The 12,910-nt window shown below is 42.5% G+C and overlaps 1 protein-coding gene across 1 annotated transcript in view; it reads right to left on the reverse strand.

Annotated features, from left to right (window-relative positions):
* slc49a3 (solute carrier family 49 member 3) overlaps positions 1-12,335 on the reverse strand; it is a 30,408-nt gene extending 18,073 nt beyond the window's left edge. The window contains exons 1-2 of the mRNA XM_072435889.1: positions 12,064-12,335; positions 5,920-6,078 (exon numbers count right to left, since the gene is read on the reverse strand). Coding sequence (XP_072291990.1) covers positions 5,920-6,078; positions 12,064-12,231 — 327 coding nt within the window. The 5' untranslated portion in view covers positions 12,232-12,335. The remainder of the gene's footprint in view (positions 1-5,919; positions 6,079-12,063) is intronic.
* Between the last annotated feature and the right edge of the window lie 575 nt (positions 12,336-12,910).

Raw genomic sequence — 12,910 nt, forward strand, 5'->3', positions numbered from 1 at the left:
AAGTTTCCTAAAAACAAGCTATAATAAAAATAATTTACTGTTTACATTTAATTTTATAAAGGATTGTTTGTGAGTGACTATTTGCATTATTTGACTTAACCACTGTGTAGACGTTAGCAACATTTGCATTCATAACTCCAGAGGCTCAACGGCAGCACAGGTTCTCAGACTAAAGGGAAAATAACACAAGTACGAAAAAGATTATAGCTGTTGGATTTTTTACTATAAGATAAGCCTTTATTTGTCCCACAATGGGGAAATTCCAGGGTTGCAACACAAAGTAGGTACAGAAGTAAAAGAACAGATAACTTATTAAAAAAACACTTTTAATAGAAAAGCTCTTATAAAAACTCTTATAAAAAACCTCTTATATTCTTAATAAAAAGTAAAACAAATTAAAAATAAGAGTAACAAAAGTAACACTCTTATTTACAGCAGTTATATGAACGGAGAATATTGCACCAATAAGATAGACAATATGTCAGAGAATTGCACTTGATTAAGTCTTTCAAATACAGGGCATCGCTATGTTAGATTTTCTAACTGGGACTCTTCAAGTAGGAAGGCTGTTTCAGTGTGAATTTACAAGTTGGAAGGCATTAGACAAAAGACACGGATGTGCAAACACGCACTCTTGCTGTGAGGGGGCTTGTCTCTCAACAGACCTGACTTGTAACTTTTCTGGTTAAATAAACTGTATTCTCAATCATATTCTCTCCATTTGAGTTGGTGCAACTATCAAAATAGAAAGGCTACAATTGTGTAGATAAGGGGATGCCCTGTGCAAAGAACAAACCTGTCTTTCTTTCTTTCTTTTTTTTAATGTGTACATGTAGTATACACTTCTACAAAGATGTTCTGAAATACAAGGGATTCTTGTTTTAATTTATCCGTTCATGTTTCAGTCTTTTTCTCAAATGTCAACACAAATCGTGATTTGATTGTGCAGCCCTAACAGATATAATCTTTGCTTTGAACATTACAGAAAAAAAACAGTCATTAAGCAGGGCCCTAAACATCTACGAGACGCTTCATCTGAGCAGGTAGCCTCCAGTTCTACTGTAAGAAACCTCAGAGTCTTATTTGACCAGGAGCTCTCATTTAAAGCTCATATAAATCAAGCCTGTAAAACAGCCTATTTCCATTTGCACAATATAGCCAAAATCAGAAGAATCCTGCCTAAAAGCGATTCTGAGCAGCGTGTCCTAAAATTCAGAAGCAAGATTACTAACAGGAACTAAAAGAAGAGCGCACATTACGCCAGTGCTGGAGTCACTTCACCGGCTCCTGTCGAGTTTAGAATCAAATTTAAACTCTTCCTCCTGATTTACAAAGCCATAAATTACATGGCCCCATCCTACCTCAAAGATGCTATAGTACTATATCATCCAAACAGAGCTCTTCGCTCTCAAAATGCTGGCCTTCTGGTGGTCCCAAGAATCTCTAAAAGCACAGTAGGAGGTAGAGCGTTTAGCTACCAAGCTCCTATGTTTTGGAACCAGCTCCTGTCCATGTTAAAGAGGCCGGCACAGTCTCTTCATTTAAGACCAGACTTAAAACGTTCCTCTTTCAAATGGCTTATGGTCAGGCCAGTTTCAGCTATGCTGCCCTAGGAGCAACTATGCTGGGGGAAGTATGGCAGCTTGAGCACTATCCTCTACTTCTGACTACTTATTCTTGCAAACTGTTCATTGCCTTTTGTTTTTCTCATTCCCTTCCATCCCTGAGGACCTGTGGACACAGATGCTCCGCTCCTGGTGAAGCGGTCTCTACCCCATATGGATGGTCCTTCATCTGCCTGAAAGATCTGGTTTTCCTCTTGAAGAGCTGGTTCTCCTCCTGAAGAACTAGTTTTCCTTCTGAAGAACTGGTTCTCTTCCTGAAGAACTGGTTCTCCTCCTGAAGAACTGGTTCTCCTCCTGAAGAACTGGTTCTCCTCCTGAGTGGCTCCAGCTCCACTGTCTCCCTTGCGTCCGTCTGTCAGTCTGTGAGAGTCAGAGCTCTCCTTCACTCTGGAACCTTCTACTTTTTCCCAAGGAGGTTTTATGTAGTTTTTCCTGGAAAGAGGACTCTGGAACATCGTCCTTCGCCCCCATGGACATTGTTCAATCCGTTTTTCACTGTCGCCCTCAGAGGAAACTGTTGTGATTTTGAGTGTTACAAAAATAAATTGAATTGAATTGCATAAATGATGACCTTCTGGTGGTCCCAAGAGTCTCTAAAAGCACAGTAGGAGGTAGAGCGTTTAGCTCCCAAGCTCCTGTGTTATGGAATCAGCTCCTGTCCATGTTAAAGAGGCCGACACAGTCTCTTCATTTAAGACCAGGCTTAAAATGTTCCTCTTTGAAATGGCTTATGGTCAGGCCAGTTAGGAACAGAAATATAAAGCTACAGTTTCAGCTACGCTGCCCTAGGAGCAACTATGGGGAAAGTATGGCAGCTTGAGCACTATCCTCTGACAAACACAACTTTTCTCATCAACATTAATATCTGATTTCACTTGTAGTCTGTTCATTGCTGTTCACATCTGCTGATGCTGACCCTCTTCATCTGCCGAAAAGTTCTTCTTCTGCCTCAATAATCTGTCTCCTCCTCATGGGAGTGGGAGCTCTTCTTCACTGTGGGTCTCCTCGAGGTTTATACTGTTTCCCAAAGAGGTTTTGTAGTTTTTCTTGCAGGAGGGTCAAAGGTCAGGGGATGTTGGGACATTTGCAAATTCCCTATTAACAATGTTTAATCTGTTCTCACTGTTGCCCTATGAGGAAACTGCTGTTGTGATTTTAGGCGCTACAAAAATAAATGTTATTAAATTGAGTAAAACATATCTCCATAACTTCCAGTTACAACGTTGGTCTACAAAGAAATGCATTCCCTTCGCTGCCATTTCACCACATAATCCCAAGATAGAAGGAACAAGAGATGAGTGAACACTGACAACACAAGACAGGTAATGCTACAGGACCTAAACGATGAAAGCTGTCGGACCGTGACCTCGGTGGAGAACAGAATGACTTATCCCTACCCGTCCTCTGGGATGCTGCTAAAGCAGTTTTGAGAGGAAATATTATAGCCATTTCCTCTGCAAAAAAGAAACAAGCTAAATGATCTGCAAGAAAAACTAAAAATGCAACAGGAAATTAAAAAGATAAGAGGAAAAAATAATGATCTGACTTCACAGGAAATAGAAAATGTTCTTTATCAAACAATGATATTATGAGAGTGGATCAAAATATTCAAAATTATTAGCCTGGGAACTTAAAAAAAACAAGCAGAAAGGACAATTTTGAAAATACGAGACAAGCAAAGTAATGTAAAGACCCAATTAAATCAATCACCATTTGAATCTTTCCAGAAGAAGAGGAAATACATTATTTTCTGGACACCCTCAATTTGCAGGCACATCACTGACCTGTGGATCCAGATCCTCAACTGCCTGGAGAAACAGTTCTTCATCTGCCTCGAAGAACTGTTTCTCCTTCTGAGTGGCTCCAGCTCCACTGTCTATCTGCAAATTGAGGCGCGTCTGCCTGTCCGTCTGAGGGAGTCAAATCGCTCCTTCACTGTGGAACTCCTCCAGGTTCATACTTTTTCGCAAGGAGGTTTGGAAGATGTTCCTGGCCGAGAAGGAGGGTCTAAGGACAGGGAACTTTGGGACATAGCCAAGTCCCTATGAACATTGTTCTGTTCTCAAAGTCGTCCTTCGAGGCAACCACTGTTGTGATTTTGGGCGTAAGAAAAATACATTTAATTGAATTGAATAACATAAGACAATCCTTGAATGATATACAAAAATGACAACAAACGAACAAAGCTGTTAAGTCTGATTTCGGCCGCAGCGCAGCGAATGCGTGTGTGGTGACAAAATCCATATCCCATATGACTTGTTCCAATGGCAGTCTGGGCCTTAGCTTGTCATTGATGTGTGCTGAGGTGTTGAATGAAATCAATGTCCAGACTTTTGGAATGATGTAGATTTATTTAGAGCCGCAGGTTTCAAAAATCCAAAACTGATTCAATTCCACGTAAATATTTTGCACAATTATAGGCCAAAATAGCACAGTCAAAAACTATAGGCCTTGAAGCCCAGGTAAAGCCTCCACACCTGTCTGAATATAGGGAATCTATCTCCACCTATAAGCCTCCACCAAGAGAAAAATAATAAATCTAGCAAATTTAGCAATTTGCTAGATTAAAATAATTCTCAGCCCAACTAAGAAAATACTACAAAAATGGCCTTTACAGCGTGTCTTTACTATGATGTAAAAACTGGAAGTCAGACCAAGCCATTTAAATGGCAATCTGGTCTAGACGCTTCCAATTTCTATTCCCAACTGGCTGTTCAACGAGAGGATTAAATAAATGAAGGGAAAAAAAATAGTATCCAATTCAAAACTCTACAATTGTCAAAAGAAAAGAGAGGTTGGGGTTTACTTTATTTCAGCTCAAATCAGAGCTTTGCTGTGCTCGTGTGAGCCAAAATATGAAGATCAATGGAAAAATAATAATAAATAATAGTAACGGCGTGCCAGAGGTTCCTGTACAGGCCTTACCGGCAGATGACAAACAGTTGAGCCATTCATTTTGACTGATGACATTTTCTGACTTTAAGCCGCTACTTTTTCCCCACGCTTTGAATACTGCGGTCATTACAACGGTGCATCTAATTTATAGATTTTTACTGGCAAACGGCCACCAGGGGGAAATCTAGAAGGAAGCGCAAGCGTTTGACACACTGTAGAAGAAGATATCAGTGGTCACTGTCCAGGGGACACGTAGTGGTCTCTGTATTTTAAGCTTCAAAACGTTGTGTGTTTTATTATAATCAGACTCATATTCACAGAGAAATGAGCCTAATGAGGAAGTGACTCTAGACACGGCCGAATTCAAAGACATGCGAAGCAGAAATGTGATATAAAGCTGCAGTTCAGAACCTGCTGTAGTGAAATTAGAATTTCAGACCTTCACTATTGTGGAACAATCTTTCTGTGTAAATATCTCATGTTACAACACAACACTCACTAGATAAGTTCGAGCTCAGGAGCAGATGATCCAGATGTGAAGACACAGACACAGGTAAATCAGTCATCAAGGACAGAGGGGACAGTAGGGACAGAGGGGAAAGTAGGGACAGCTCAGTGTTCTCTGTATGTTAAGATTCAAAATGCTGTGTTTTATTACAATCCAATTAATATTCACTCAGAAATGAGTCTAATGAGGAACCTAATTTGAACGCGCTGACATATGATACAGTGGTCTGCGTTTTATAACCCGCCCCGCACTGAGAATTCACTACCGTCGACCGTATTTCTATGTAAATATCTCTTGGCACAACGTGAGCACCTACGGCTTATTGACACGTTCGGCCAGTACATGTACAATTTATTTTTTCTTTGTAAATTTCATTTCTGTGGCTTTTATTCAGGAGCGGTACTCCTGGGAGCAGCGGAAAAGGTCATCTCAAAAAACTGAGCTGTCGAACCAGGACTGGACCAATATTATAACTGACATACGGCAAATTAAATTACTTGATTATAAAATTTGATAAATGAGATTTTAAAAAATATTTTTTGTGCTTTAGTTTTGTTTGCTATGTTTTCACAATTTGTTTTGCTATGTTCTTCCTGTTCCATGTTTTTGCTAAGTGTTTCAAACATTTTGAAAACAATATATAAAAAAAAATTAAAAAAACATATCTCCATGGGGAATGTTCCATGGTTTGGTTTCAACTTATCTCTCTATGGAGTCATGAAGGGGGCCTACCCATTACCAGAAATGTTACACAGAGTTATTTTCAGAACAAATGAATAACATGATTGAATGTATTTCCCCATTTTCATAATAAATAGGTTCCGTGTCCATCTCCCTGCTGCTGAAGAATGGTCTGCTCTGGTGTGGGAGTGTGTGTCGGTGTGGACGTACCGTGATGCGCAGCCCTAGGGTGTCCAGCATCCACGTGGTTCCCAAGCTGAGGGGCACGGACACCAGCATGTAAACAAGGGACAACCAGTTCACCTGCGCCAAGGTCACATCCAGGTAGGACGCCGTCTGAGAGGCCACGGGTGCAAAGCTCAGCCATAACTGCAACACAACCCAGACACAAGCCTGCCATCAGTGACAGAGTGAGGGATGTCTGAGAGGGAACGGGGGCACTGTGACCTGCCAAGGAACAAACACTGCAGACAATATCTGCGTCGAATATGTTCAAAGTGTAATAATCATGTCAATAATAATGTCAGAAGTATCCCAATTGATACTTTAAAGGAGACATTCTGTCAACGCAACTTTAATGAGCTTTTAACCTTGTTATAACAGTCTTTCCTCATTCATCAATTCATTAATTTTATTTATCTATACAGGGAAAACCCAATGAGAAAAGTTATTTTTCATGGCCCTGTTAAAACACAACACAAAATAAACAACAATCATAGGATATTAAAACACAAATAAAACTATCAATAAAATTAATCAATACATGAAAACACATTTAAACATACAATCTGAGATACAATTATATAAAACAAGTGCATTGGCACTGAGAGTAGTCCTTGACCAGTGCTTTAAACTTGAAAAAATTATATAAGTTAAAAAGTTTGTTTTGTTCCACAGTGAGGGAGTAAAGTTGTAGAAAGTCTTTTCCTGTCTCTGTGTTGACACGATGGGATTGTAAGATAAAAATGCCCTGAGACCTCAAACAGTGAATACTTGAACTGATGTGAAATAAACTTGATAAATAATCAGGCAAAATGCCAAAAAGATCCTTAAACACAAACAAAAGGCAGTGCTGTTTTCGTCTTGCATCCAATGATTGCCATTCTACTTTAGAGTTGACAGTGAGGAGTTCTGTATCCTTCTCCTGTGATGAACCTCAGAGCTGAGTGATAAACCGAGTTCATCATTAGTTTATGGTATTTTACGGACTATAAGTCGCACTGCTATTGGCAATACATTGCGCTGCAGAGCTACAGAGCTACAGAGCTACAGAGCTACAGAGCTACAGAGCTACAGAGAGCATTTCTGCTGTGAGACCCTGTTTTTGCTACCACTGCTTTGGGGATTAGATGTAAAATTGGATTTTATGAAACAAATTTCCCCCAAAAAATGCGACTTATACTCCAGTGCGACTTATATATGTTTTTTTTCTTCTCTATTATGCATTTTTTTGGCTGGTGCGATTTATACTCTGGTGCGATTTATAGTCCGGAAAATACAGTACTCAAATTTGTAAAGTTGTATTCTGCTTGTTTGAGTAATCCTCTATTGTTCTGTAACTGATACCTGGCCCATGTCAGACTGATCTGTGCCTCACTCTGAACTGAGTTCTTCACATGAATCATTCTGAGGAGGCTCTCGCCGAAAGCCATTGGGAAGTTAAAAAAAATACATTACGTCACAACAGAGGAAGAAAATTTAAATTGTGTTAAATCCAGTGTCCCCTCCTTGAACCGACACCTTAACGTGGTGGAGGGGTTTGAGCGCCCGAATGATCCCAGGAGCTATGTTGTCGGGGGCTTTAAGCCCCTGGTAGGGTCTCCCAAGGCAAACAGGTCCTAGGTGACGGGTCAGACAAAGATCGGTTCAGAAGCCCTTTATGATGAGTTTAAGAACAAGGCCGTTTACGTCGCCCGGATAGGCGTCACCGGGGCCCCATCCTGGAGTCAGGCCTGGGGTGGGTGCTCTGGTGAGCGCCTGGTGGCCGGGTCTTTCCCCACGGGGCCCGGCCGGGCACAGCCCAAAAGAGCGACGTGGGGCCGCCCTCCCGTGGGCCCACCACCTGCAGGAGGATCCATAAGAGGCCGATGCAGAGAGATCTGGGCGGCAGTCGACGACAGGGGCCTCGGCGACCAGATCTCCGGACACAAAGACTAACTCTGGGGACATGGAATGTCACCTCGCTGGGGGGGAAAGAACTTGAGCTTGTGCGATTTACCGGACGGTCTACGTTCCTGCCCTCACCTATGGTCATGAGCTTTGGGTAATGACCGAAAGGACAAGATCACGGATACAAGCGGTCGAAATGAGTTTCCTCCGCCGGGTGGCTGGGCGCTCCCTTAGAGATAGGGTGAGGAGCTCGGCCACACGGGGGGAGCTCGGAGTAGAGCCGCTGCTCCTCCACGTCGAGAGGAGCCAGCTAAGGTGGCTCGGGCATCTGTTCCGGATGCCTCCTGGGCGCCTCCCTAGAGAGGTGTTCCGGGCATGTCCCACCGGGAAGAGCCCCCGGGGAAGACCTAGGACACGCTGGAGGGACTATGTCTCTCGGCTGGCCTGGGAACGCCTCGGGATCCCCCCGGAGGAGTTGGAGGAAGTGTCTGGGGAGCGGAAGTCAGGGAGTCCCTGGTTAGACTGCTGCCCCCGCGACCCGGCCCAGGATAAAGCGGAAGAAAATGGATGGATGGATGATTTTGTGGTCCTCTAGTGGTCTAAAACAGGTATTTTCTGTCCCTTTATTTCAGGAAAAGTGAACAAATGCAAACAGGTTTCAGATGTGCGATCAGATGAATTAAACTAAAAGTGTCTCTTGCAGAGTAACATAAACAGGAGATAAGAAACATAAACCTTAGCAGACCTTAGCAGGCGTGAATGTCTGTGTTGACAGTTCGACAATCAAGCAGAGACTAACTGGAGAGTGGAGCATATATACCCTCCCATAGACTAACGAGGGAATGAAGGGAGAGAGGGAGCATATATACCCTCCCATAGACGAGGGAATGAAGGAAGAGAGGGAGCATATATACCCTCCCATAGACTAACGAGGGAATGAAGGGAGAGAGGGAGCATATATACCCTCCCATAGACGAGGGAATGAAGGAAGAGAGGGAGCATATATACCCTCCCATAGACTAACGAGGGAATGAAGGGAGAGGGAGCATATATACCCTCCCATAGACTAACGAGGGAATGAAGGGAGAGAGGGAGCATATATACCCTCCCATAGACGAGGGAATGAAGGGAGAGAGGGAGCATATATACCCTCCCATAGACTAACGAGGGAATGAAGGGAGAGGGAGCATATATACCCTCCCATAGACTAACGAGGGAATGAAGGGAGAGAGGGAGCATATATACCCTCCCATAGACGAGGGAATGAAGGAAGAGAGGGAGCATATATACCCTCCCATAGACGAGGGAATGAAGGAAGAGAGGGAGCATATATACCCTCCCATAGACTAACGAGGGAATGAAGGGAGAGGGAGCATATATACCCTCCCATAGACTAACGAGGGAATGAAGGGAGAGAGGGAGCATATATACCCTCCCATAGACGAGGGAATGAAGGGAGAGAGGGAGCATATATACCCTCCCATAGACTAACGAGGGAATGAAGGGAGAGGGAGCATATATACCCTCCCATAGACTAACGAGGGAATGAAGGGAGAGAGGGAGCATATATACCCTCCCATAGACGAGGGAATGAAGGGAGAGAGGGAGCATATATACCCTCCCATAGACGAGGGAATGAAGGGAGAGAGGGAGCATATATACCCTCCCATAGACGAGGGAATGAAGGGAGAGAGGGAGCATATATACCCTCCCATAGACGAGGGAATGAAGGGAGAGAGGGAGCATATATACCCTCCCATAGACTAACGAGGGAATGAAGGGAGAGAGGGAGCATATATACCCTCCCATAGACGAGGGAAAGAAGGGAGAGAGGGAGCATATATACCCTCCCATAGACGAGGGAATGAAGGGAGAGAGGGAGCATATATACCCTCCCATAGAAGAGGGAATGAAGGGAGAGAGGGAGCATATATACCCTCCCATAGACGAGGGAATGAAGGGAGAGAGGGAGCATATATACCCTCCCATAGACGAGGGAATGAAGGGAGAGAGGGAGCATATATAAACCTGGACAAATGAGGGATTACACTGACAGTTCTGTATGAGGAAGCAACAATGTTGCACATTGATATCACTAAATGTAAGATGTTTTTCTTCTTTACCTGCAGTGTCTGGCCTTTAGTGAAATGCTTTGTCACACTCGAGGCAAATACTGTTTTGATTTTGGGCGTTATTCAAATAATTGTAATAAAATTGACATGATGAGAACAGATGACGCTGAACTTTCACACATCTACGAAAGGTTTGAGGCAGCGCATTATGTAGAAGTAGACCATACGTTCCATGTGACTCATGTGTCAAAGAGTCCACAGCAAGTCATGTGCTAGTGCCCCAAAAAGATCATAAACAAGGAAGTGAAAGTGTAAAGCTTGAACAGTGAGTGAAACGTATGTGATCAGAGGGAACACGAGGCCATGCCAGTGTGCACAAGCGCCTCACTGTGGCCCCGGGCAGTACAGCAGTCTCCCATCCAAGTACTAAGGCACATAGTTCATGTCAGTATCAAAAAACAAAAGTGAAATTAGGACTTCAAACCATTAGATTAATATAATATTCTAGATGTATAACAATAGGGTTCAATGTTTGTGGATATATTTTTTTGATGTTTCTTACAAAAACAAAACATGTTTCTATCTGCTTTTGTTATTGTCTTAACCCGAGTGGGTGTTCTCTCTAATCCAATCATCTCCTTGTGGTTTGAAGCTCCTCCTTAAATATCAATCTGCTCCAAAGCGAACCAGTGGAAACAAGACATATAATAACCTTATCCTTAATTAAGAACAGCCACTTCATTAATTATGTCATAAAAACATGACTGTGTAGTCCCCCAGGCGTCCTGGCAGGTTCCACAGCCAAAAATAAATTGTGGACAAAAGTTGTAAGAAGGAACCACCAGTTCTTTGTCAAATGTGTGGTGGAACATATTTGTTCTTAAAACCTTTGGCCAGTTAATGGAATTGGAATTCAAATTTATTTTTTTGCTCATGAACAAATAGTTTATTAAGAATGATTCAGATTAACTACTTCATTAATTTCCTAACCCCTTAATTACGTAGTTGTTAATCTTGAATCATTCTTAATGAACAGTTTGTTCATTATGAATAAAAGATTGTTCATGCTTTATTAAGAATAATTAAGTTTAGCGTTACATAAGTAACTTGTTACGTTATCTTGTTACTGCCCTGGAAAACACGTTTCTGCGCTACTGTGTTATAAAAGAAACGCTTTAGAGTAATCTTGAGTTACCAATAATCAACATTATAACAGAGGTAAATCCTGACGTGAGTCCTTCATTGATTTGGAACTTTGTCCTCAGAACACAAGGCGGTCTTTACTGTTCAATACCACAAGCCTGACGACTTGACTTTATTACAAACACAGTAACAAAGTAAATGTGTTTAATGAGCTTTCTTTCTCTTTTATGTTTAAGATGAGCACAACACAATGTCATACAATAAACACGTGTCGTCCTCAAGCAGTGAACAACATGAGCAGCGACGCACAACAACAGAACACACTTGTTTTAACTGTAGTTTATTTAAATCACACATTGACTCCTCACATACTAAATAGTGGTTATAATGAAGGAGAAGGAGTTTTTCCAAACGTGCATCTGAAAGTGTCTTTTCTCTTTGGCGTGAGGACAAGAGTCACTAGCTGCACAGTGCAACTATCTTTACTGAGCTGAAAGTCACTTGGGGAGTACTAGATTACATGGGTGCACAAAACTAACGTGTTACGTTCCTTGTTACTCTGAAAAAAAGTAAATTGAGTACTCTAACACGTTAACAGCTAAAGCGTTACCCCCAACTCTGTTGAGTAATCATGCAACTTACCCCCTATCCCCGCCCACATCCCTGTCCTCTGTAGTACTTTGAGTTGTCAAATGTCACAAAGACAATGTTCAAAAACATAAAAACATGTGAATAACATGTGAATAAAGAATAACATGTGAATAACATGTGAATAACATGTGAATAACATGTCTGTTACGCTGTCACCATGACGAGACGGGGCTTATCAGCTCTGCACTTTTCAACAGGAAGTCAATGTTTCTATCAGTATGAGCTGTTTGAGATCTATATTACAGTTTATAATGAACACAATGTAAACTGATGATCTACTTCTGTTAAAGCTCACTAAGTAACGTCCAGGGAAAAGCACAATGCCTCTTAAATCTCGGTGAGGGTTAGTTCCCGGTGTCCGGAGGGGACAGAGTCTCACCGTGGCGTTGGAGAAGTTGAGCAGGCACAGCACCAGCAGGACAAACCACCTCCTCTTGTAGACCTTCAGCACCAGCAGCTTCTCCAGTTTGTCCCTCTCTTCTTCCCCCGTGAGCGAGCAGCAGACCTGGGCATGAGTGTCGGTCTCTCCGCCGCCGCCATCCTCCATGAGTCACGGGGAACAAGGGCCTCCCGCGGCGGCGGCTTCATTCACGGTCACACCGAGGAGAGGACGCGAGTCTGAGCAGCAGCAGCAGCAGACAGTTCAAGAGTCGTGTGTGTCCCCACTGCAGACGTCTGTCCCGGTCTGTCCCGGTCTGTCCCGGTCTGCCCGGACACGGACATTGTGTATGTGTATGCGGTCTGAGACAGATCGTGTGTGGGGCAGATGCGCTGCTCGGACTGGCTGTGGGTGGTGTGCGCTTTGAGTTTAGGAGAAGAAAAGTTTTCATAAAAATTGTCAACTGACAAGAATGCCCTCCTCGTAAAGTGTGTCATCAGCTGGTAGCGAAAATTGTACAAAATGAACTACAATATAAATAGAAAACACTAGGGTTGTGTTTATGTTTAGTATTATATCATGATCTCTGATGGTGGGCGGGGCCTATGCAGCGCTTAGGAAGATTGTTTTGTATACTGTATTCATCTTCTGACTTAAAGTCCTTTTGTTTATTTGCTGTTGTGACAGAGTTTATTTGCTTTGTGCCAGGTTTTGTTTCATCTGGATAGGCCCAGTATTTACAGAGATATGAACCATAAACCAGGATATTCTGGAGTGGAGGCAATAGTTTCACTGGAACATAATATAGTTTCACTGGAACATAATATAGTTTCACTGGAACATAATA

This window comes from Eucyclogobius newberryi, unplaced genomic scaffold, assembly GCF_026437365.1.
Source record: "Eucyclogobius newberryi isolate DKJ021-1_F unplaced genomic scaffold, fEucNew1.0.hap1 SCAF_11, whole genome shotgun sequence".
Taxonomy (NCBI): Eukaryota; Metazoa; Chordata; class Actinopteri; order Gobiiformes; family Gobiidae; genus Eucyclogobius; species Eucyclogobius newberryi.